The 26,181-nt window shown below is 35.0% G+C and overlaps 1 protein-coding gene across 3 annotated transcripts in view; it reads left to right on the plus strand.

Moving 5' to 3' along the window:
• The window catches only part of TBC1D5 (TBC1 domain family member 5), a 289,772-nt gene that overhangs the window by 147,638 nt on the left and 115,953 nt on the right, over positions 1 to 26,181 (plus strand). For all 3 annotated transcript variants that reach the window (XM_018075719.1, XM_018075718.1, XM_018075720.1), the window contains 8 exons: positions 553 to 642; positions 741 to 812; positions 3,145 to 3,212; positions 8,571 to 8,673; positions 14,574 to 14,662; positions 16,135 to 16,185; positions 16,274 to 16,343; positions 21,629 to 21,801. In XM_018075719.1, coding sequence (XP_017931208.1) covers positions 553 to 642; positions 741 to 812; positions 3,145 to 3,212; positions 8,571 to 8,673; positions 14,574 to 14,662; positions 16,135 to 16,185; positions 16,274 to 16,343; positions 21,629 to 21,801 — 716 coding nt within the window. The remainder of the gene's footprint in view (positions 1 to 552; positions 643 to 740; positions 813 to 3,144; positions 3,213 to 8,570; positions 8,674 to 14,573; positions 14,663 to 16,134; positions 16,186 to 16,273; positions 16,344 to 21,628; positions 21,802 to 26,181) is intronic.

Genomic DNA, 26,181 nt, shown 5'->3' on the forward strand with positions numbered 1-26,181 from the left:
ATGCAATTAAATAGTATTTTCCAATGGGTGTTTATTTCTAACCCTTTTTAAAGAGACATATGAAAGATCTGAGATGTAGGCATTCTCAAGGACGCAAAGTTGACTTAACTGTCTTGCAGAATTCTAGAACTTGTTTCTTTTCTTAGGTAGGGTGTATCTCAGTGCATAGTTTCTGCTCTACATTCATGTTTGGTTTTAAGCACCTTGCATTAGGTCATCAGTGTTATGTAAATAAAGTTTTCTATCTTTATTTTCATCTCTTTCCATTTTGTGTCTGCCTTGGAAGTCTCAATCAACTTTACTGAAATTACAGCAATTTACAAAGCTTGAGTTTGTGGCTTCAGTCAATTCTAATGCTTTTATTTCACACCATAGAACTGCTATTGTTTCTAGCTACTTATTGATGGATGGGAAAGTACTAAAATCAGGAGTATTTTATAGGTCTTTGCTTTCTCTTTCTTTCTGAGACAGTGTATGCTATCTGGTAGGATTTATATGAAAAGCTATGTAAAATTGATGAAATTTAATGAATTTATTTTGTTTTGCTGATAGTTATTTCTAGAGGTTCTACCCCAAGATAGAAGTCAATGGATTAAAACTACTTCAGACTTAAGAACTTCTTACAATAAGATCAAAGAAATTGTAAGTTGGTACAAAACTCTATTCTCATACTTTGACATAGATATTAATACTTATAGTATAACAGAAGAAGATTTGATTTTTTTTCTGTTTTTACCTAGCACATTACAAACCCTCGGAAAGCAGGACAACAGGACCTGATAATCAACAATCCACTCTCTCAGGACGAGGGGGTAGGTTGACCCTTGGTTCTATTAACACATACTACTAAAATTCTCATCATCTTCATACTGACACAAGGGAGTTCTTGCTGAAGTAGGCAAAACGGCAGGTGCTAATTTAGGAGGCAGATTTCCCTCCTAAATATCCAAACTGGCTTGTGTTAACAATTGGTTCACAGGTTCTGCTGAACAACTAGAAATGCTCATTTCTATGTTACTATTCTGATTTTTCAGGGCTTTTCTCAGGGCAGACTGTGATAAACAAAACATCAGTGCTGGACTATAAGTACAGTTTCACAGCAAATCCTTTCTTTAACTGATGTGCTTTTTATCACTGTGTGTTTTCATTTTATACATAAAATGTCTCTAGTTTAAGGAGTGTTTAAACAGTCAATATGAAGTGAATGCTATTAACAGCAAATAGTGAAGCACCCTCCTCTGGAAGACTGTTTAGCCTTGGAGGTTTTTTAGGTATTTTACTGCTTTTTGTTATACCTGAAAAGTTTTTCAAGTAGTTTGTAGCACATATCTGTAAGCTTCTCTGTTATCATCGAAATTCTTTTTTATCAAATTTTTAAGATAACCTAGTACCATGAAGCTGCATTTAAGAGTCTGCATTTAAGAGATTTACACCTGAAAAGACTGTCAGATTTCTTTGGTGATACTACTGTTTTGTCCGCAAACAGAAGCCCATACTTTTGTTTGTAGTGTGGTACTGTGCTTCTTATTTAATTTAGGAGGAGAAAGCTCTGCAGCTGGTATAACTGTGCACGTCATCAAACTATTCTTGCATCCAGCTGGACAGAAAGTTGTGTCAAATGTAGAAGATTTAAAGTGTTTCTGCTGTAGTGTGTGATTTTACACAGTAATACTATCTTCTTTCTGCCTGTGGTTGTCTTTAGGAGGTAGAAGACAAAGGTTAACATGTCAGAGTATGTGGGAGGGGTTTAACCTGTGAAACAAAGTTACAGGCCAAATCAGACATAGGAATGAAGAACAAAGTGCCTTTGAGCCTCTACCATGACTTGATGTTATACCCATCCAGCATATTCAAAGTTTTCCTTCCTCTTTGCAAGGCAGCTTCTGTTTCCTTCATCCTTTGCTCCAAAGGACCAGGATTGGAGCAGGGACAGGGGAGTTTCAAGTGTGATCTAGCTGCATGAAAATAGTTGTGAGATACTTTATGTAAGACATTGTGAAGGATATAAATGCTTTTAAAGTTTGGGGGTTTTTTCTAGTTGAAACACAAATATAGAAGATAATTAACATTTTCCTTTTTTCTGTTTTACCTTCCTCTCACTAGATAACAGTAATTTACTTTCTCTTTGCTTTCTGTGGAGCATAAACCACCATGGCAAAGAATTGTTTGAAGGGAAGCAAAAAATTGTTGAAGTATTGTAGACACTCCCTTTGTACAGTATTTCATTCACTGGTGCTGAAGCTATCTGAAAACTAACCTAATCCACATGAAGACCAGTATAAATTTTGCTCTTTCTGTATTTTGATCCATATGGCCAAGTTACCATCCCTTTACAATAAAGAATACATTTTGCAATACTCTTTATGGAGCGTACAATTAACAGCATTTTCTGACTTCTTTCAGGTTAGCTTTTATAACATATTTAAACAAAACACGGAAATGAAAGAAAGAGGATGAAAAGGTCACAGAAACAGCTATAGAAGAGGCTAAACCTACTTTGCATTCTTTTATTTAATATTTTTTATACTGCAGTGAGCTTTAAACACTGTGGTTTTCCCTATCAGAACTTTTTTAGAATGCCCAATCTTGATCTTCGCTATGTATTAGAATGATGTCATGTTCATAATACGTATTTGATCATCATACATTCCTTATTTGATTTTACCTCCACTAAAACAAACTAGCTTGTTTTCAAACAATATCTTATTATGGATATTATAGCAGCTTCCAATAAAGTCCGTACATTCATAGGAGAAATGGTGTTATGGACCTTTTTCTTAGAGTGAGTAACTGAATTTTTTTCGGTTGAGTTGCTGGTTCTGGCAAGTTTGAGTTTACTCTGCCTTTCTAAATATTCTTCGTAGGCCTCCATACCAGTAGCTCACAAACCTGAAGCCAGTGAGCGAATGGAATGGGCCTAGAACACAGATCCAGGAACTTGAATGTTTTTAGCTCTGATCTAAATTGACTTTCTCAGATATGTTATGCTGAGCACCAACATTTTTTATCACCTGTAATAATATTGATACACCTATCTACCAGGAATGTTGAGGATTAATTAGTTAATATTTGTACAGTACTTTGCTGATGTAGTTTACAAGCTTTAAGTATTAGGTTTCATACAATTATTTTTCCTTATTTCAGAGTCTTTGGAATAAATTTTTCCAGGATAAAGAGCTTCGAGCAATGATTGAACAAGATGTGACAAGAACGTATGTAGATCTTTAAAGAAATTTCTTTATATAAATTTATAGTCTACATTTTTATGTGATATATGTTATACAGTGTTTTCCTGATTTTGGTTACTGTAAATGTCAGGTTTATTGAACATGAATGTGTGGAAACATACATTAAATGTATAAAAATACAGCTTTCATGGAGTAAAAAATGAGAAAATCTAGTTGAACATTAAATCTTGGAGATTTATTGGTATCATTGAAGAAAAGCTCTTCTAAATTAAGATATTAAGAGATATACTACAGTGTGAAATTTAAAGTAGTTTTCTGTATGAAGCAAAGAGAAGGTAAAAGAAACCGAAAGGTCTTTCAACTAAATTATAATTATAATAAAAGATTGAACAGATTACTTTCTTAATTCTCAACACTTAATTCAATCAATAATAAAAAAGCAGTTTGTAATTAGTAAGGGAAATGTCATTTATCTGTAGAAGTTGAGCAGTTGTATTTTTATTTATCATTTTTCTAGTGTTATTTTTCACATATGCCTTTTAAAATTTGTCCTAATATTACTGTGATTATTTTTTCATCTTCTTGGCCCTTAGGTCATTCCTGATTAGGAAGTTCCTTGAGTTACAATACTCAGTTCCTGAAAATATTTCTTTTCAGAGTGGAAGCACTGAGTGATATGTAAACATAATTAAATTCAATTACTGATTTGCTACTATGTGAAATTTTACTGTATTGCAAATATTTTTCCTTATAACTTGAAAAAAAGTGGTGATAGTCATAGATTTTACAAATCCCAAGCTCGCACATTTTCATTTACAGAAACCAAGTCATGCGGAAGAAATCATTGCTGTCTGGTTTTGGAATATTTTATATGTCCGTCCCCAGACCCATTCTTGAATGCATTTTGCCATGAGATGTATAATTAAAATCTGAGTATACTTTCATGTGCATTCTCACAACAGATGGTATTTTTTGTTTGTTAAAGGAAACAGTTCAGGATGTTCTAAGATTAAAATATATACATATCTAAACTATAATTGGAGAATGAAAAGTTGTATAGAGGTTATGGTAAATGTAAGACTATTATTTAAAAATATATATATACACACACAAAGTCAGGGCTCTCACTGTGGCAAATGGCAGAGTACTAGGCAGAGCAGTATTCACTAATATTAGTAATAGTGATAAAAGAAATTTTCGTTTATGTATTTATACAAAATAATATCTACTTGAAACAATAGCGGTATACATTGTGTCATCAATAGTAAAATGAGTCAGGCAATGAAGAAGCAAAATTTCTCAGTGACATGAATGTATTTGATAAACTACATGCATTTATCTGTACACTTGTTCTTTGCCTAATCATAAAACAAGGTGTGCATTTTACGTATACACATATATCTGTAAACTGTAATTAGTGTAAGAAGCTGTAAGTTCTACATTCCTTGGTTATGGAATGTAAATACCCTCTCTTTTCGTTTCCGTTCTTTAAATCAATTCCTGGTGTTTGAATTTAATTAATATTTTTATATTCTTTATCATCTAGTTCAGTCCTCCATCATCCAACAGCATCAAGTAAATAATGCTGTAGAGAGTGGTTCTAACTGCACAGAGAGTAGCAAACTAGAGTCCCAGCTATCAAAGCAGTAGAATATTTGCTCTATAATGTTTTTGTTCTAATTCCCTGAAGTAAGAATAGGCAGGAAAAGTGGCTAGAATTATGCTGTTAAAATTCGTATTGGTTTAAATTAGTTTAAATTTCAGGATTTTGTTATCTGAAAGGAAATGTGATAAAGCTTGTTTGTGTGTGCATGTGTGTTCCTATGCATTTTGAGAATCCTTATCTCACCTAATAATTAGATCTGTAAGACCCTTGTACTCACAGCTGGTCTAATCATGCTGTAGAGTCTATGTACCCATAGAATTCTAGGACACAAATCATCTCTTCCTAAAGTAAAAGTCTAGTCTGGTAAGTCACATTGTAGAGAACTATGTTTTTCTTCAGTAACTACAAAAGGCTTCCAGTTCACTGGTGCCTAACAAAACTGTAGTGTCCTAAGGTCAGGTGAGAGAAATGCAATCTATAGTGGTTATATACAATTTTTTGCCTGTTGCATAATAATAATGTCCAATATTTACAAGGAAAGGAGGGGAGGATATTGTTAAGTTAGCCCTAACTCATTAGTGATCAACATTTCTCATTAATTGGCTGATTTAGTTCCTGATTTATTTTTTTACAGTTGTTGAGAGGTTCAGAATGATTTTTCCTTCAGCTGTCTAGAAATGTGTACTTCTGATTTGGAACCAAACACCATCTCTTTCTGTCTCAAGTGAGAGGCTTCTAAAAATGAGGGTGGGAAGGAGGGTAAGGGAATTTTACTATAATGCAAAAAAGCCTTACTTTAAATGTAGATTGTACCAACTGAGCAATACCAACCGAGTTATGACTATAATACTGCATTCTGTTATTCCACTAAGGAAGGTGTGTGTGAACTAGCACTGTAGTAACTTGTACCAGACTAAAGAATGCAATGATTAATTACTGTCATTGAAAAGATGTACCAAAGAACGATGCTGATTTATTTTGTGATGATTAAGAAGGGAAGTGATAAAGAAGAATTTCAAAAAATATTCTGCCGAAATGGAAATCAGGAGATTGGCAGATGCTAGAGTGTTTAGCTCAAATCAAAATGCCAGTTTGCTTTTTGGCATCACATTGTATACATAGGATTGTAAATGGCTAGATTTCATTACCATCTTTCCAGTATTTTAAGAAACCAAAATGCTTAGGGGGGCATTCCCAGTTGACTAATCAAATGGATTTTCTCTCTTTTGTAGTAGTATTTTTGCATATTGGTCTACTTAGTTTCTGCATCAGGAGTAACAATCACAGTTTAGGACAGTGCAAGCTGTGTGAAGATGAGTCGTGGTGGGTGCTGATGTTCAAAACTCTCCATCTCCCAAATAAAAAAAAAAAATAATTAAAAAAAAATTGCCAACATAAAAAAGGGTAGTGTACACCCTTCCTAAGTGTATGGAAGAAATGGGAAGAAACAGCAGTCCATTGATTATGCACATAGGAGGCAAAATCTAGTAAGAGGACCAACTGCTAGAAGGGAGAAAGCTTTCTTTGTACACCAGTTTATTCCTTTTCAAAAAAAAGGTGAGCAATGGAGGGGGCAGTTATTGTTATTCTTTACTAAACCTTTGCAGTTACAAGAGCATCTTCCATTTTTTCTGGTTAGTTGCTTTCCCCCTTCCAGCTGAGTAAGAGAGTTGGGGAATGCCAGGGGATTGAATCTGTTCATGAAGAAAAGATGATCACTGCCATGGAGTGGCTAAAGGAATGTTTTAAAAAATTATAACTAACTCACCCTGGTCTTCACTTTCAGAAAGCAGGGACTTGAATGTGCCATTGTTTGATTGTAGCAGTTGTGGTAAAACAGTCTAGCAAATTTCCCGCGTCCTTATGCAGTCTTTCTCAGAAGTGTAATTAACTTTAATATTCTCGTGTTCATGAAAAGCATTCTTACCTTGCTGATTTGAGGATACTGTATTTCCTAAGACAGAGCTTTAATCATAAAATGACATTCTCTATAAAAATCCATCCTGAACTGATAGTTCCCTCATGATCTCTTCTATTTACATTTACTATAATTAATACTTCAACCAGCTTATTTCTGAGTTCATTATTATCCTTTCTGTCACAATCTCTGGTATTACTAGATCCTCACAGATATCTCTGTGTATTTTTGAGTTTTCTTTGTTAGTCTTATTTTCCTGAACTTCATAGGGCAGGCCTGAATAACAGTCCTTCAGAAATAATCTCTTCAAACCCCTAAATTATGTCGATTGCCATCTGCTGTAATGCACTTTTGGTCTCAGCTGTGTCCTTCCTTTACAGTAATATGATTAGTACAAGTGCATACAAGTTTCCAAATGTTGGTCTACTGTTAGCTCCACCAGGTGCCAGGAAAACATTACACCTCTCATCCCAGTGCCTCTCTCAGGACTTCAGCATCTCTGTATTTAAGCCACGGTGTCTTCTCTGCCTTGGCTCTTGATTCACATCCTTCATCCAGGGATTTCAAAGCACCTTTCTAGCACCTTTGTGAGATGACCACAGTAATTATCAACACTAATAGTCTTATCTGAAGTAATTTATTACAATTTCCTATGTTGTTTCTCTGTGACAGGCTTTACAAGAACGTTTATATAAGTGGTCTAAAGTTTAGCACTGTAGCTCAGACCTGGGAAACAGGAAAAAAACGAAATTGGCTTGAGGAAACCTTATCTTCAATCCATGGGATTTAATTTTAAAACTGACAATACCAAACCCTTTATTTCAGCTGTCTAGCCTGAGGCCTACCGCTGTTGTATTTTTTAGTATTCTGCTGGTTTTCTTTGTCCAGAAAGACTAAGAAAAATCTTTACCTTTTCCTTTGTTTTTAGTATTCTACCTTTCTAGATTTTTTGGCTTTATTTGTTATTTCTCTGTATAGCTGCAGAGCAATGTGGTTTGAGGTGGTTGCTTTATGGAACATTTTTTGGCATCTGGTTACTTCTTCAGTAACCAGGAAAAGATCTTTGTGCACTTGTTCTAATTTTAAGAATGACCTGATAACTACTTTATTTCCTACCTCCAACAGTCGAGGAGCAGGATACGCAGGTGAGAGTTGTTTCAGAGTAGTCACAAACTTGAAATATTTACATTTTCCTAGGTTATATGCATGTAACAGGATTTTTACAGAAGCTTTTTTTCTTATTCTCACACAAGATCCACCTCTTTCTATTTTACTTAGGATATTTACCCTGCCAGAGTATCAAATTATTTCATAATTATGAAGTTTATTTGCAACAGTTGTTAAAGACAGTGAAATGCCTAATTGTATTGTATCACAACAGATACCAATAAGAGATATGAGAGTCTAGGATACTGGTTTTCATGTCAATTATGATATATTTTAATAATCTTGTCATTAGATAATAATATTTTTTCAAATAATCATGAAATATTAAACCTTTGTGTAAATCCTTCTTCTGACATACTCTCTTCCATTCTTCCTTTCTCCCATTGTATTTCATTCTTGCAGATCTCTAGCTTTCATAAGATTAAAAGGGATTAGTTATTTAAATATAACTGGTGATATCATCATATCTCTAGCAGACTGATGTATATTAAAGAACATGGTTCATAATTTCGGTTGCAAAAAAAATGTAGCGGTTCTTTAGAAGTATTTTACTCTAGCAGCATCCACAATTCACAGAGAGGTGGGAAAGCAGATGAGGGAGATGCTCTTAGATAAAACCTTTCCTAGAAGACCAGCAACTGACATTCTGTGCACTCTTTTGTTTACTTTCACTCTATTGCTTCATTTTCAGCTTTCCTGAAATGCAGTATTTCCAGCAAGAGAATGTAAGGAAAATTCTTACAGATGTTCTGTTCTGCTACGCCAGAGAAAATGAGCAGTTGCTTTATAAACAGGTAATGAAAATACTGTACAGGTGGCATTCATTGACTCAACATTTTCTATATGGTTTGACAATAATGTAGCTGTGTTGTATGTGAAGTTCTGCCATAATGCTGAAGTAATCAAAGAGCTGTTTGTCAGCTGGATAGTAAGAAAAGTAAGCTCATTGAATAACATATGCTTTTTCCTCATAACACAGTACTTCAAATTGTTTTCTTTAAGCTTGCTAAGTTTTCTAACTTCATATTTCTTTACAAACATCTTTTTCTTCAGTTGATTAAGAAAGAAAAAATCAAAGGCTTTCTCTGCTTAGGTAAAGGAAGAAAGTGTATGGCAGGATTAAAAATGGTACTGAATAAACAAAAAGCATAGTGACTTCTGAAATTTAGGCAAAGTTCACTATTTTAAGTTCTTCCTCAAAGTGCTAAAGCCGTGTGCTATTTTAGTGAATAGATCCTTTATCTAACTCTGTAGCATCCAAATACAATGCAGCTGACAAAATCCTCTTGACTGAAGGATAAGGCTGCTACAAAATAACACTTTTATAGTGTTACCTGAAGCAGAGTCTGCTCAAATGATTTTTGATAAAATGGTAAAGAAACCTTTAAAGTTGCACTAACTGTGCATCTACATGGGATGCAGCCTAAATTAATTTAACATTTTTCTGATGGTTTTGAAATAAGTGTTACCTTGATCTAAATTCCTGTAGCAAGACTGACATATGCACAGTATCAACAAAAGTATATTTGTATTTGTTTCTTCGCACAATTATCTGTAGGCTGAGTAGAGACCGAGGGATACTCAGTGTACATGGACAAAAAATAAACTGTACAGCAGACAACTTTAGGTAGACAGAAAATTTTTCATGACAAAAATACAGAGATTAAGTAAATGGGAAGAATTTTATAAGACAATCTATGCTTTTAGGCATGGTCTGTGACCACTGTTCTCAAGCCAGGCAACAGGGATGTTTCTTGGAAACAAAGGATACATGAGTTGAAGGAACAGTTATTTCTGAAGAACTGTCTTAGAGACTATATCAAAAATCAAATATATAGTTATCAAACATATGAAACATCTATCAGCTGGTTCTTATCTCATGTTGGACAGACTGTGAGCAAGGAATAGTCTTGAAAAAATGAGATCTATCAGCTGTATTTTGAAGAGCACTGCTGAAGAAAATACTTCAGCAGTATTCAGCCTCCTCTTTCTAGTGAATATAGGCCAGAGTACTGATGATGGGAAAATGGAAGAACACATTCCAGCTAATTTAGTCTATCATTTATTGAACAAGAAGTATTATTTTACTCTTTGATATGACTTAAAAGGACTTAATTACCCTCTGCTCATATTTAAAATCCTCTTGATTCCTTACCAAGAAATAATACCTTTCTATATAAGGACGGAATATTTAGCCAGATCAAATTTAAAAAAAAAAAAGCCCTGTGTTTCATCACAAGCTGTTAAAGCTATTATTTTCTACTAGGTGACACCCCGTTTAACATAGACCATATTGTTAATAGTTATGGGATTTTATTGAATTAATGAGACTGTTATCATGTAGTAGAATGTCTTGCTGAGTTAATTGAAACTGCAGAGATTATATAAATGGTATTAATGAACTTTGACTGCCTGATGCCTCAGCTTTAATAAAGACTGCTTGGTGGGCTAAATGAACATAGGCAGATAAAAGAACAGGTTCAATTTTGTGAGCCTACAGGCTGTTGACAAAGAAAACTTCTTTACCTCTGTTTTCAGCTGGTGTGTGTCAGTAGTGTGGTAGTTCCGGGAAGGGGTTGCTACAGGATGAAGAGGAGAGGTGAAGTGCAGAAAATTAAACAGTTTTGGATCATGATTTAACCTCTCTGAAGTGTGCTAAGTATATCACACAAGTCTTGTGGTGCTGTGCCTAGTCCATAAAATAGCAAATGATTGTGGTTTTCCTCTCTTTTTTGTGGACGTGTTACTTTTATTAGGACCTTTGCTTTTTTCTTACCTCATTTTATAAGGGTGGCTTTGTTTGTTTGTTTTTTAAAAAAATAATGCTCCTTCTCTTAATTAGCTGATAAGAAGTAGTTTGTGGTGGTGACAGGGTATGTTTTATCCTTCTTTTATCAAATACATATCTTTTAGACAGTGTTCCTGACTTACTGTTTTTACCATTGACTCAAGCCCCACTTCCCTTCAAGCCTAGCATATATTTGAGAAAATAATGAAAGTTACCATTAATTCATCAGTAACAGATCATCTTCAAGTTGCTCTCTCCACAGTGACCTGAATACAAAGCTCAAATTAGGGAGTTTCTCTTCATATGCAGTTTCCATCATGGGGAATTCCTCTGTCCATGAGAATTCTTCTGTCTCATTTGCATGACTACATACAAAAGCTACAACGGCCATTAGAATTATAAAACTTGGCCAGTGAATGAAGACTTTTGATGACTGTCTGTCAGTATGTGTCCACACCTAATGTTACCTTCCTAAATATTTGAAAAAGTTAAAGTTCCTTGACAATTTGCATACATAGAAACATAAATAAAGTATATTTGGAGTTTATAGCATTCTATTAAAAATATTACATAGCATCAACATATAGTCTTAGAAGAAGCAATCAGTAATGTTTGTTTAATATGCATATATGCATGCAAGTTGTCTTTGTAGTAGAGTTTGTGGGTTTTTTGGCCAGCATAAAGTAACATTTTGTTTGATGAGGAAGAAGATATTTCTCTCCCTAGTCAAATGCAGTAGAATGTTGTGAAGCTGTATTACAGATTTTAAAGACAGAATCCTCTCTGGGATCGCTGAATTTTTAAATAGCAGCTGTAAATATAGAGTCTAAAGAGAATAGTCTATTGTACTTAAGAATATGTAAAAATTACTCCTAGAGTTCATCTGCAAGACTGGTGCCAAAATTTTGATCCTAGTTACATGGAAAATAAATAGTGAAAATTAAGCTGAATCACTAGGCTAACTATTGTTTGTTCATGATTTGATTGCCCTTAAAGAAGTCAATATAATTTTGAAATGCATTGATTCACTTGTCATTGTAGAAATGCTATAATTCTGGTTTTCTTTCTAAACCATAGACTGTATTATGAAATCAATACTTTGTTGTAGCTGGAAAGTGTCATAAAATTATCTGAGCTCTGTCAACTTACTTATTAACACTAAAGAGTTTTAGTAAACTGCAGCATTGAAAAAATATGTGTATGCATATTACACTGGTAGCTTTTCTTGCCAAGCTAAAAATCTCTAAACATTTGAAGTAGTCTTGTAACTGAAAGATCAGAGGTATCTTTTTGAAATCCTGATACTTCATCATTTGTTTGTTTTGGTTTTGTTATATGTGGGCAGCCACATTATGATTCTACTGAGTTGATACATTATTATGTTGGAAGAATATGTGATATGCTTTTATCTTTTATAACTAATTCTTATTTTATGTCCTCTTTCTTTTCTTCAGCATATATGTTTACAGCTTAGGTGGTAGTTTTATTAGATAGTCAAGTTTTTGGCATTTCCATTTCTCCTATTTCATGTTTAGTAAATCAGGGTGAATAAAAGATTAGATGTGGAACTGTTAATTAACCAAGGGCTGTACATGTGGAAGTACAACCCTGGTTATTTACAGTTCGTTTAAATATTTTTTCTACTTACATATTATCTAATCCTGGACCGATCTCCCTGTTTCTCCTATTCCTTTCCCCTTGGTATGACCATAATATTTTAAGAAATCTAAACTTGTCATTTTGTAATCTAACTGATTTGTTGTGTTTTACGTCAGCTTCTGAAATCCAATAGCTATTGGGTTTATTTTTTATTTTCCTAACTGAATTTCTATTTAGCCTTCATCTTTTGAAGTGGTCCCTCAAGGTTCAGAAATAGAAAGAGAAAGAAAACATCCAAACTTCAGCCCTACTATTGAGGCTATAGTGGTCATCTCAATCCTGAAGAAATTAAAATTATATTGCCTAGGATTTCAGTTGATGGCAAATAGAGAAATTGTCAAAACTCTTTTTTTTCCCTCAACACTGCTAGGTATTGGAATTTCCTCTTACCAACAGAAAAGATCCAAGTATACTCAAAACAGTAATGATCTAGAGAGGGCTTCCACATCTACCTCTTCAGTCAATTTGGACCACTTAAGGAAAATCCCCATTATTTCCGATAAAAGTTAAAGGTTTTTAGTAGTTACTGGATCTCTTTGATACATATGAAGCTAATAATCTAACTTACTGATATTGAATACTCCTCAAATGCTGCATGGAATATCAACTGATATACCAGCAAAGCAGCAGGGTAGCTCACAAGTGTGTAACACTTTCATTGCTCACGTCTGTCCATCACTGAAAGGGCTGGAAAAGCCAGTGCAGAGTATTCCTGACTTGGAACTGCAAGCATAAAAGTAGAACAGTTCCTGACAGGGGATGCATCATGTACTCCTGAAATGCTGATGAGCTTGACGGACCAGGCCCAGTGCTCCTTTTGCCAGCAGGATAGTGTTCCTGGAACCCCTGTCTGTCCAGAGCACCCATCAGGAGTGGGGACTGAGACTCCACTTGGTGAAGCAGTTGCACCTTTGAACTGGAGCACTGCTGGCAGTAGCTCTTCCTCCTACAGCTGGGCAAGGACTCCAGCCAGAGCCAGTCCCAGCAGGGGTAGCCTGGGCACTTGGCACCAAGCCCTGGCTATAGTTAGTGGTTTTGGGCTGAGGTCAGGAGTTCTCTTCCATTAGTGATCCTTGTGTCCAGAGTCAGACAGACAGTTGTCAACTCTTCATCCCACATCCCTTCCATCACCAAAAGGCTCCCTTCCCTTCTTTTGCATAGCTGAACCCTGCCCCAGACTGTAGCTTGCATAACTCCTACCTGCTCTTCTAGTCCACCACTGGGATCTCAACTCCTCTGAGGTAACCAAATTCTCCAGTTGTGAAGCCCTAAGTCTTCCTTTTCCCTTATCTAACCTGAGGGAAGGAGCCAAATGTCTGCTGAAGATGAGGTTTCATTCTGCAGGCTGTAGTTGTAGCTGTCAGTGCATTGCTGCTTGCCAACTGGATTGCTTGTTTCCTGAAGCATTTGCTTCTGCTCCTGGTAACACTTTGACAAGCCCCAGGTGAATCAAGACTCCACTTTTGTTCCTGTTGAGCTCTGGGTAAAAGTAGCGACGGGTGGCCCAGCTATGCTTCTAATACTGGCCCAAGTCCTTAACTGTCCACCCATTTTTTTCTGTTCTGATTCCTGCACGTTTCTGTAGTTTTCCTGTAGCTTAATATAGATTGCATACATAAGTAGTACTCTGCAGTGGAACAGTACCGGGGCTCCATTGCATTGTTTAATCATTGCTTAATGACTTTATTTTGAATGTTGACATAACAACTTAGAAAACCGGAAAATCCAAAAACTTACTTTAATTCTCATGTCCTTAGAAATGGGAGTTTCATTTTCTTTCCTAAATAGCTGCCTTTGTCTCCTTTGAAGCATACTGTTACACTTTTATCTATGTTTTTGGAACATTCTAAAATAAAAAATAATTTTAAATTTTGTAATTTGTCCCTATTGCAGATCTCTGTACTGTAGATCATGATTATAATTATCATAAATAAAATTCATATTTATGAACATAGATCTTGAAGTAAACTGCCAGGTGCAGGGTTGCCTACCATTGCGGATTTGTTGTGTGTTGTGCTAGAAAAAGGGAGAATAACTTGCTTCTGTATATTATAGAAGAATAAACACTTGGATTTAATCAGAATTTAAGATAAAAGCCATTGATTATGAAACCATTCTGTTAGGAACATAAATGTTCATTCTTTTAGTTAGTCTTCACCTAATATTGCTGTCTGCCTGATGCTAGGCATTAGGAACTATTATATGACTGAAAAATCTAATTATACTTTTGCTTCCTTTTGTGTTTAGGGTATGCATGAACTTTTAGCTCCCATTGTCTTTATCCTACATTGTGACCACCAGGCTTTTTCACATGCCAGTGAAGCTGCACAACCAAGGCAAGCATTGTGTTTTATTTGTATAGTATTAAAACCCCACTTTCTTAAAAAAAATAAGTAAGTTGGTTGGAATATAACTTTTAAATATGTGTTCCATAATTCTTTGTTTGTAATTCATAAATTGATCTCAGAAATCCTCGTGCTTAGATGGGACTGTCCTTATTTCATCTTACCTACTGCAGGTTCTGAAATTTAGACATTGTCCCTTTCACAGATATTAATTGGCGAAAAAATGGGGAGATAAGAAACCTAGGAAAAACCTTAATCAAAAAGCTTACCTGCAGTTTCACCTCATTCTTATTGCCAGAAGTGGTTTCATTTTTGTCATTACAGTGAGGAGACAGAGTAGGGAACTACACTCATAGAGCAAACATGTTCCCACCACCTCTAGCTCCTCGTATCTTAAAAGGGAAGATAATCAATGTCGACAAATTGTTGTGATTGATATTTCTTTTATCACCTGCAATGTTGTAGCTGCAATATCTGACTGTTCTTTGACCTAGTAGTAACATTAGGTTTAGCTATTGATTTTCCATTTCATTCAAATGTGTTTATGTAGATATAAATGCAATCATACACATATGTATAAAATATTACATTACATATGATTGTCAACTAAATTCAGATGCTTTTTTCTTGCCCTATGCACAAGCCTTTTATTTTTATTAAAAAACAAACAAACAACACACACCAAAAAAAAGTTTTCTTCTTTTGATATTTTGGACATTTCATTTGGGTTTTTTGCATTCTCTTTTGGAGTCCAGCAGAGAATAAAAAACAATGTAATTATGTGTACTATATAATATAACCTCTGCTAGTGCCCCTCAGCATGACTGTCCAAAGGCAGTTAAGCATAAAGATGATTATTTACAAGTGTATGTTTTTATTCAATGTCTGTCCCTAGATATCCTGAAATTACCTAGAAGATGCTCTTCAGTGCTAAATAACTTAAAATAACCATGTGTAATGCACAGCATTCTGTTCCATCCCCATTGAAAAAGTAGAGCTAAGCAGCAAAGATGGAAAAGAGGTGCTGTCACTGATTAATTGCTGTTAAAGTACAATAAAAATACAGGCTATTAAAACAAAATAAATTAATGTTTTGATACTGCATATTTGACCAGTAACCATATATTTTTTTTTGTTTGGGACGAACAGTGATAGATTGTGCAGCAATCAATTATTCTAGATCAAGCATATTCAAATAATACATTGTGACATTCAGTAATTTGTTATTTGGAATAATTAGATGGTTACTTCATTGTAGTACAGACAAGGCAGCTAATTTGTTTTTGATCTTTATAAAAAGGAAAGACTTCATTTGTTCAATGGAGTTGCTCTTTTTAATTAAAAAGGCTAGTTTTCTCATTTGCACTTTATATGAAAGTTGGCTTATAAATACGATAGTACATGCAGAACGCTGACCAAAAATAAACATTCACATTTGGATTGTTCTCTGTTGCCTTTTTCAGTGAGGAAATGAAAGTTCTTTTGAATCCTGAATATCTGGAACATGATGCCTAGTAAGTTTTAACAACTTTCTTTACATTTAATTTGCTCTTATTTGTAATACATTATTTTACACCAAGTTTCTTGGTTGTTCCCTTTCAGTGCGATGTTCACACGTCTTATGAAAACTGCAGAACATTGGTTTTCAACTTTTGAACATGACAGTCAGAAGGTAACTATTGTTTTAAAATGTATTTACTGTATTTTTAAGCAAGTATGACTTTTAATATGATTGAAGTTATTCAAAGCTAATAAGACATCTCTTAAACAACCTGGTTTTAAAGCAGGCTCAAACGAGTTTACAAAGGTTCTTCAGAATTTGCTCATAGGCTCTTGAGGAAAGTCTTCCAGGTGAGAGTTCCTATCTGTTAAAAGATCACTTGGTAATCAAAAAACAAATGTGCAAACACAGATTTTTCTACGTGCAGGTGATGTTTGTAGCATTGGAGAGAGTGCCTGTCATAGGCACTTCTGCGTGCCCAAAACCTGTGCAAATGTCGTGTTAAATAAATGCCTGTAGGCAGTGTTTAACATACTGAGACTTGAATTGTTTTCAGCTGTTTATAATATAAACAATTTGCTGTGAAAGCAAACCTTTAACCATAGACTGTCCGTCAAAGGTCAGAGTGCATCTTTCCCTGACATCATCACTCCATTTCCTTACTTTTTTTCTTCTTAAACTTAGGCTATTCAAACAGGGGGAAAGTCTGTGCCTTCATATCTCTTGTGTATTGGTACAGACACCACTGTATTTAGTACGTTTCTCCTTTTCATAAGAAAGCTTTTGCTGTGTTGTGAGTTTAGTTCTACTGAACTCCCCATTGTGGGGACTTTCTAGAAACCATCTAGTCCTTGCCTGAAACTGTTTTTCATGTATGGCATGAGGGACAATTCCCTCAGTCAATTGCTCAAGATTTTCTTTGAATACTTTTTTTACTGTCTCTTTCCCTCTATACATTTCTGTCTTTTTATAATTCTGAAAAATTATTTGTGTGATGGAGCATATTTAGAAGCTCTAGCAAAACACAGCAGTATTACAGGTATTGCCAGTGTACTATAGCCTGAAAGAGTTTGCCTCCAAAATTAGTTTCAGCTTGATTCATTTTCAGCATTTTTTACATAGACAATGGGGTGGGTATCTAGAGTTAACAAAAAACTAATAGGAACTTAATTGGGTTTGGATGTCTGTATATGTGCACCAAAACCTGTATTCGCAAGCTGTAATTAGGGAGTACTAGTTTGAATGGTGGTTTTGCCAGTCTACTGAAGAAAAAGATGTTCACCCAGGACTTACATAAAAGCATCTATTTTCTTTAAATATGTAAATATATCTGTGTGTATATTTTAATAGCTGTGGAGCATTGGCATCTTGGCCTAAGCTATCTACACTTATAAATTACTATGTGCATTTTCATATAATTCTCAATAGCTAGGGATAAAGCATATGAGATACAAATTTTATGAACTTACCATAGTCACTTTTATTTCAACGGTGAGGCTGTGAGATGTTTCTCTGAGTGTAGCTTTTCAAAATTCAGTGTATTCGAATGTATTTGTTAAAATTTCTGTGACAGAGGTGGTAGAGTTTGAGGTTGAATTTTATTCCAGGCAATAACTAGGTCTGCTTACAGATTTGCAGTACTTGGGTAGAAGGTGAAAGTTTACATTGCCCTTTCCAGTCCTTTCATGACATAAAAAATTAACAATGCAAAGATAATGGATTAAAATCTAGTTGTTTGTTCTTGTTCTTTGCAAACATGTATAATCTTTAATAATTCTTTCTTGTACCTATGCCTTTTACAATCATGACTTTGAGGGTTAGCTACATAATAAAGTCTGAATCTTCACAAAGGAAGCAATGAAAGTATGTGCTCTGAGAGACATGTTACATTTTATAGCCTCTAACAGTTGGTTCCATTACTCCCAAATGCCATTAGAGGAGCTTCTCCAGCTTCTCTATTCCCTAGTGGTTAATGAGAGAAATCTGTCCATGGTTTATACTTGTTCTATGTCCTAGCCTCTCTTTACTGCTGTAGCATTTGTTTCCTAAATGCATGAATATATAAATTGTATTAGTATTGACTACTAGCCATTCCAGTTTGTGTTGTGATAGGTAATGTTTTGGGGCAGGATTTTGTGACTTTGTTCTTAATACTTACCTAATTTTTTCAGACTTATTTCACTGGTATTCATATTTAAACTGTTCACAGAGGTGAATCTGGCGCTCTCCTATAAATGATATAGCACATTCTGAGCCCTCCCTCTTTTTCTCTTTTTATCGTGAACCACATTCTTTTGGGATTGATCATTTATATTTCGTGTTAGCAATAGATGACTAAACACATGCACTCAAATTTTTTCCAAGACTTAGAAGCTCACAAAAAGAAAAAGGTGTTTCCTCGCATGTGGCAAATTAATATATAGTGAGTATGGGCAGGTGTCATGTCCACTTGGCTTTTGTGCTTTAGGCTCAGGCATTGTTAGTCATTTCTAGTTAAACATTTTGGCGGCTTGGCTGTATTAGTTTATTTGAGCATCTTTCTGTTTGGGCTGTTTGTTTCACACCAGCTATGTGATTTTTTGGAGCAGTTTCAACTGACTAGAGGTATTGTCATTTTCTCAACCAAATTGCATGAGAGGAGACAACAGACATGACATCGTTGCACTCTAGTCATCCACAGAGGTCTTGGTAGAGTGCACCGAATCAGGAGGCATGGACAGGCAAGGCTTTGTTATTGGTTGCAGCTGCTGTCCTCACAGATTCTGTCATGCTTTGAAGATTTCTGTTAATGGGGTTAATTTCTGAGATGCTGATAAACTGCATTTTGATGGATACCATTTACTTATCTCGTATTTTTAAAAATGGCAAGCCAGCATATACTATTGGATGCACTTAGCTGTGTTTGATAGTCAGTCAGTCTGACAGTCAGCAATGTGTCAGTGCTGCATTATGCCAAGGTACACAAATGCTGCAAGTGACAAATAACTCCAGTTTTGGCACAGAGGAAGCTTGCATTAGTTTTGATATTCAGAATCTTTTGACACTTGAGCCAGTGTTTAATAGTTTGTCTTGTAATGTTGTAAAGATGGCTTTAAACCCACAGGCAGCTAATGATGTAAAGACTAATCTGAGTCACTAGCTAGTCATCTCACATTACAGATTCAATTAAGTAGAGAGATTCTGATGTTGAGATTTTCATACAAGATTCTATATAATCAAGAAAAGCTTAAATACATAGATCTTTTGAGTCATCAGAGTTACAAATGCATGCAGTGGCCAAGGTGAAGTTAAAGTCTAACTCAAACCAGAATAAAGTTCATACCACAGATGAGTGCCACTGATAGAATATAGTGTACGAGTCTGTAGAGTTACAAACTTCTATGATTGGTTTCAAAGATAAATTGATGTGTTTATGCAAAGAATTACTATAGACTGGCACCCTAACCCTAATGTTAAGGTAATGTTATCATATCATACTTTAAGAGTGGGTTTCTGAATAGAAGGAGATTAGCAGATACCCATTTTCAGTATTTGGCATTCTGGCATATGACCATGAAACGAAATGAGTCTGAAACTATAGAAAATAGCCAAACAATGGAGAAATAACAATCAAAGTAGAAAGAAGGTTGCCTGACTTGGTAATAAAGGAGTTAATAGAATAATTTAAAAAAGAAAGTAGGAGAAATATCCTTTCTTAACATACCTGTAGCTGTGAAGAACTTCAGTGTTTATCTAAGTAGCAACATTGCTTGTTAGCCTCTGAGATGCTAGATGTTTTATTTTAAATTCCAATTTGTTAGAACAGCAAAGATTTTTAAATGAATGTGTGCCATTTCAGTGAGCTTTATTTGACAGTATAAGGGAGCTTTTGTCAAGCGATTTGCTAGAGCATCTTAAATGAATATGTCTTGGTACCACAATAGCATGGCAAAACCACCATACTATAAGAGACAGATCAGTCCCTTTGCTGCAATTGCCATAGCAATGCAATAATTAAGCAGATTTTAAGATACAATTTATAATCAATCAGATCCTTAAATAGAAACATTTTACCTGAAATCACTGCTCAGCATCATACTATATTTTCTGCAGTACAGAAATGGAATAATTAACAAAAAGTATTTCAAGCAAAGGAGAACAACATAAGTAATGGACTTTTTTGGTAGAAATTATTAAATGTTCACTGCCCACTTGACTGTTAAACCATGTTGTAAATGATTTTGAAATATGGGAACGTTTCTTCCTGTTTCCTAACATGCTGATATGGAGAGAATGGGGCTGAAAAGGGACTATAACCAAAAGAAACAACCTTGAGGATAGTTTACATGACAAAAACAAACTTTTCTTTCTTATTGAATGTTAAAAATAATGCTCTTTTCACTGTATCAAACCAAGTGAATTTGTCTTTCAACAGTTTAAACTGGAATGAAGTCTTCTGAAATTATTAACCCTTGGAACTTGATAATGCTTCTCTGTCAATATACTGAGCAGAAAGGTAGAAAAACAGAACTGTTTTTTAAAGTGGAGGTTTGAGTGACAAAATGCAACAAAGTCATTGTAAAAATCTTCTCTTCTTACTGTTCCCATTTGCCCTCTTTTATAATTTTAACATTGTTTCTGACAGCTTAATTCTCTATTTCCTTGTTCCCCTATCCTTCTCTTGATAGGTTTGACTTGTTCTTTTTTTATTTCTCATCATCCTTTTTACTTGTTTCCTATTCAGGTCCATTCATTGCTTGCTGCATTTCTTTCCAGCATTCTGTCTCGTTTTCAGTAATTCTTTGCTCTTTTGCAAGAAGAACAAATTTAAAGCAGTATAATGTTCAAGGTTGCTAATACTCCACTAGTTTTCACTTGGTGTGTGTCATATTGTAGATCATGACATAGTTTGCACAACCCATAGGTCCAACCAATTGCCTTCTAACCATCAAGTTCATCTCATTGTTCTATTTTTTTCTTTTAAAAATTTTCTAATGCTTTATCAAAGCTGTGTAGATTTTGAGGTACAACCACCAGATATTCTGAGCAAGGGAAGCCTGTTTAGAAAGGCTTATTTGAAAGGAAGTTTTTTCCTATTTGATATGCAATTTATTGTCCTCTGAGGGCATGTGTTCTCTACTGAGTTACCGTTCATCTGCTTTGTTCTGGACTTACTTAGACTGCTGATATTAAAGCTAAAATAAAGCTGTCAACACTTTGTTGGAGCATGAAAAGTAAAGCATGCACGTAAAAATTGATGTGCTGAAATGAGGGGCACTCCTTGGCATTCCTGGGAAGAGGAATCCCACAATACCTTCTGCAGAAGTGGATACTTGAAATTCCTCTTTTGTTTTAAAAGAAATGAGTTATTACTGTGTTTATTTGGAAGCCACTGATTGCAACAACCCAAATCTCTTGTACGCAGTCCCTTTAGACAATAAATCTTCTTTTTTCCCCACTCTTTTCTGTGTCTGCAGGAGAAAGATGTGATGATTACACCTATGCCATTTGCAAGGCCACAGGACTTAGGCCCATCTATTGCTATTGTAGCAAAGGTAAACCAAATTCAGGATCATCTGCTGAAGAAACATGATATTGAGCTGTACATGCATCTGAACCGACTGGAAATTGCTCCACAGATTTATGGCCTGTAAGTGTTTGCAAAGCGTTATTTAATTTTATTACTTCTTTTTTTGTTGTTTCATTATATTAGGACATTTTTTCCCTTAAATTTTGGATTAGAGGAATGGGACTAAAAAGAATTACCTCTTAGACCTTATTTGATTTGCAGCATTACAGTAAGTGACACCCCACTGTTTTATTTGTGACAGTGGCATTCCCAGAGCAACTAAGGTCCATTCAGCTACATGTTTGAGACCCCTGATGAAGACTCCCATCGTAGTCTGTATTTACATACTGAATCAAGTACACAGTCTGCCTGTAGTTTTCCTATGAGAACAAATGGGATAATAGGACACAAAAAAATTATTAGCATTAACCAGTTTATTTACCTGATTTTATCACCACTTCAATATCAGTGAACTTTTCCCTGTTGTGATAACGGGAGTTTGGATACTCATAATATGGGTACAGTAGAGGGGCATGTAAAAAGTTAAGGCACGGATATAATCAGTTGTCTGTGTACAAAGTAATCCCCAGTAGTTCTTTGCCCATTAAACTGCTTCATCTCCAGTCAGCTGCTTGTGTATTCCCATTCCAGGGGGGCTTATTGGGCCAGGTGGGACTTTGCATGTGGCCTTATCCATGTGTTTATGCTGCATTGAATCCAAACCACTTACGGCTGCTGTAGCCAGTCTGGGTCAATACAGAGTGTGCAACTTGGACAAACCAAGAGTAACTGTGAATTGACTGTGGTTTTGAAGAAAAATTTTGCCTTCATTGTTTGGAATTTTAGACATTTGATTCAATTTGATCATTCCTTAAGGAGTTGGCAAGCCATATGTGCAGTTGCAGTGACAGAAAAATGACACTTTTTTAATTATTTTTTGCAGTGATTTAAAGTAAGATTGGCTTTGCCTTAAGTGAAAAAAAATCATTTATAGGTGTGAATTTCTAAATGTAATTGTGGATTAAATATAACAACTCAATAGAAAATGTGGAAAAGGAAGGAAAAGATGACTGTGTAAATGTCAGGCCGTAACTGCAATACTTAACACTGAAGTCTAATTTGATGTTACCATAAAATGAAAGAATGCTGCAACATAGTATACTCTCAAGAGAAGAGTTGAAGTAAAACCAAGTAGTGGTCCCAGATTTATTAATAACTTATATTAGGAAGATAAATATAATTCTACAAAACTTACTTAAATAAATTTTATAGGTATGGGTTACAGGGAGAGGAAAAATAAGCCGAGTAAACTCAACGTATTAAAAATACAAAGAGGACAGATTGTCCTATTACAATATTTTTTGCATAGTGTAGTGTTGTGTATTTTCTTAATATCTTCACTAATCTGGAAGAGAAAGCAAGCATCCCTAATGATCTTCGGGGTAGTAATGAATAAGTAGGCAGTATAAATATCAAGAAAAACAAAAAGACTGTGTTTCTTTTTTATGAAGGCTCGTGAAAACAAACAGAAAATAAAATAAGATAAACCTTAGAAATTTGCAAACAGATATTTTGGGACAAAAATAATTTGTACTGTAGGTATTCACTTTAGTTTAAGATTTTGCCTTTCAGTTAGAGAAATAGTCAAAAGAAAAAATTATACTTTAGCTCAAACATAACATTATAATAACAGAAGAACGATGCAGTCTGGTGTGGCATAAATAGAACTGAATCTGAATAAAGAAATTTACAGTTAAGAGAATGAATTATGAGAGAAAAAGCTTCAGGCTGACTATCAGGAAAACCTTACTAACAGGAAGCTGTTAGACTGTAACATAATATATCAAAATTAACAAAGGAAAAACCATCAGAATATTTTAAAGACAGTCTTTGAAAAGCTCTCAGAAACAAGTAGTATCGTAGAGATGGAATCTGCACTGGCAGAAGAGAAAAGTAGGTTGCCTGTGAGGTCATATCCTTCTCTGATTTCTGATTTAATATAGAGGACAGGAGAAAAAGAAAGAGAAAGGAACATAACTGTGTTGTATTATTCTCCCCTTTAATGATGTCTGAACACTTCAGAGTAGTAATTTCCAGTAGTAAGCCAGCTGACAGTCTCAGATGCTGGATCTTTTCCTGTATTAAGCATTTCTTGAACTAGAAACAGCATTTCTTAAACAAGATAGGTTATTAATAATTGCTAAACCTAACCAAAGTGAAGAATTCATGTGAGGTTTTTGTTGAAATTTGTTGTTTTGCTGAAGTTTGTTGGATTTCCCAATAATAAATATTCATCTGTCAGCCTTGATATCACTCAAAAAATATACAAATGGTAGAAGGAAGACTGGGATCTTCCCTCAAAAGATATTATGGCATTCCTGGAGAAAAGGATCAACAAAAGGCTTGTGTTTAATGACAGTCTCGCCTAAACTGAACAAGTTATACAGTTTACTTATTTTAAAATATAGTATTTTATACTTTGCATCCTTCTATAACCTTCTGGGGTAAGGTAGAAACAATTCTTTGTATTTTCATACAGTTGATTCCATCCTTTGATGTTTAAAAATACTTCTTTCTATTTTTCAAACACTAGCAAAACTTGTTCTGCTGGGAGGTCAGGTACTCTGCTGGGTTGTACATTTCCATGTTCAGAAACTGTCCTCTAAAATAAAATGTGGTTGTACTCTTCCTGAAATTATGCAGTAAGTGTGGTACGACTTGTTAGTTCTGGTTGCTGCCCAGTAGTGCAAAGATTGTATCCTGGTTTTGTGGAAAAGTAGACTCAGTGTGTTTATCATATCCATGTGAAAAATCTTTGTTTTTTCTTCCTCAGTTAGTCGTCTGCAAACTGCGGTGTCATTAGCCTCAGTCAGGTGTGCCAGGCTGCATGCTGGGAGGTGCTGCCAGTTGAGAAGTCTCTTCTCTGGGTAGTTTATGTTTCGAAGTTTTAGCTCAAGGCAGTAGATTACCTTATCTTCCAGAGGGCATCAGAGAACAGACTTCGCATTACCAGCCTATCTCATTTCATTGCTGATCAGGAAGAGAACCCTGTTAGGTATAGCAAGGTATACTGGGGTCCTGGCTATGCCATATTTCTGTGCTCTGGTTGTTCAGCTTGGTGTCATAGCAGCCTTACCACAGGAATTTCTGTAGCTGGAAATTTTGTGAAACCATGCTTTCATTCACTTGCAGTCAGCTGCTGCTTATCCCTGTGATAATTATTCAGCTGCTATTAATACCAGCCGAAATGGAACCAGCAATACAGAGATAAAGGCTTTGTGCATTATCATTCTTCACTCTTCTTTCTTTGCCATGTCTCCAGCTTGTTGTTGGACCCCAAGATAATGTTTTGGAGAATAACATTGTTTCATGTTCCTGTTAGCACTGTGAATAGTGTACAGTCTAACCAAACTATATTAATTATCTAATCATATCTAATTTTGTACTTTGTAAAGTAAAGTACAAGAATGGCTTGAAAATAAAATTGAATTGATTACATTAACAGTTCAGTGACATGCTTCCTGATAATAAACCTTTATCTAAATAAAAACAAAAAAATTCTAAGATTGAACAAGAAGATTGGATACTCTGAAGGGTTGACAGATTGAATATTCAGTTTAATTGTAAAATTAGATGAGTTAACAATGATTAATGTCCTAGATTAAATGGTACTCTGATGTTAATTTCTTTGACCCTTACATCTAATTCATGTTAAAGTACAAAATAATTATTGCAAAACCATTCTGCATTTTCTGCAGTGGATAGTCTTTGCAGTGACAAATTAAGCAGGTTGTGCTATCAGCTTGAAAAAACAGGATTTAAGGAAAATTTTCATATACCTATATTTTAGGACATTTTCTTCCATTTAAAGTAATTTGTAATAGGGGGGCTTCTTTTACATTTCACTGAAAAGGTGAATCAATTGGAAAAGTCCCATGTGATATCATTATTACTGCTTTATTTTATGTACTGAGGGTGAATTATATTGCATCAAATGAATTTCTCATAGAACTGTGTGCAATAAGTACAACCAGATCATGTAAATATATATGATACAGTTGTATAGAAATAATTCGCAGAAAGATAATGACAAGGCATAAGCATAAAAAGCTTTATTTAAGAACAAAAATTAACTGTTGGCATAAACTCTCTAGCTTGTGCATCATAACAGTGATGACAGTATTATTTTGGTAAGGCAAACTCTTTCTAAGCACACATCCAACAGACAATAAAGCACATGCAGAAGTGAGCGTAAATATTTCATGGTAACTTAATCTCAGCGCAAAAACGGCCTTCTCAGAACATTCAGCTCCGATGACTTTGCCTCCTGCTGCCACTCCGCTTTGCGATGATCAATCAGGCAGACGTACTGCCTACTGCGGTTCGAGATGCAGTTTCAGCCCTTTAGGCTGATACCACCATTATACTTCAGGAAGAAGCCTATCTCATGAAGCAAAGAAA

The sequence above is a fragment of the Manacus vitellinus genome, unplaced genomic scaffold (genome assembly GCF_001715985.3).
Source record: "Manacus vitellinus isolate BGI_N305 unplaced genomic scaffold, ASM171598v3 scaffold_3_pilon, whole genome shotgun sequence".
Lineage (NCBI taxonomy): Eukaryota > Metazoa > Chordata > Aves > Passeriformes > Pipridae > Manacus > Manacus vitellinus.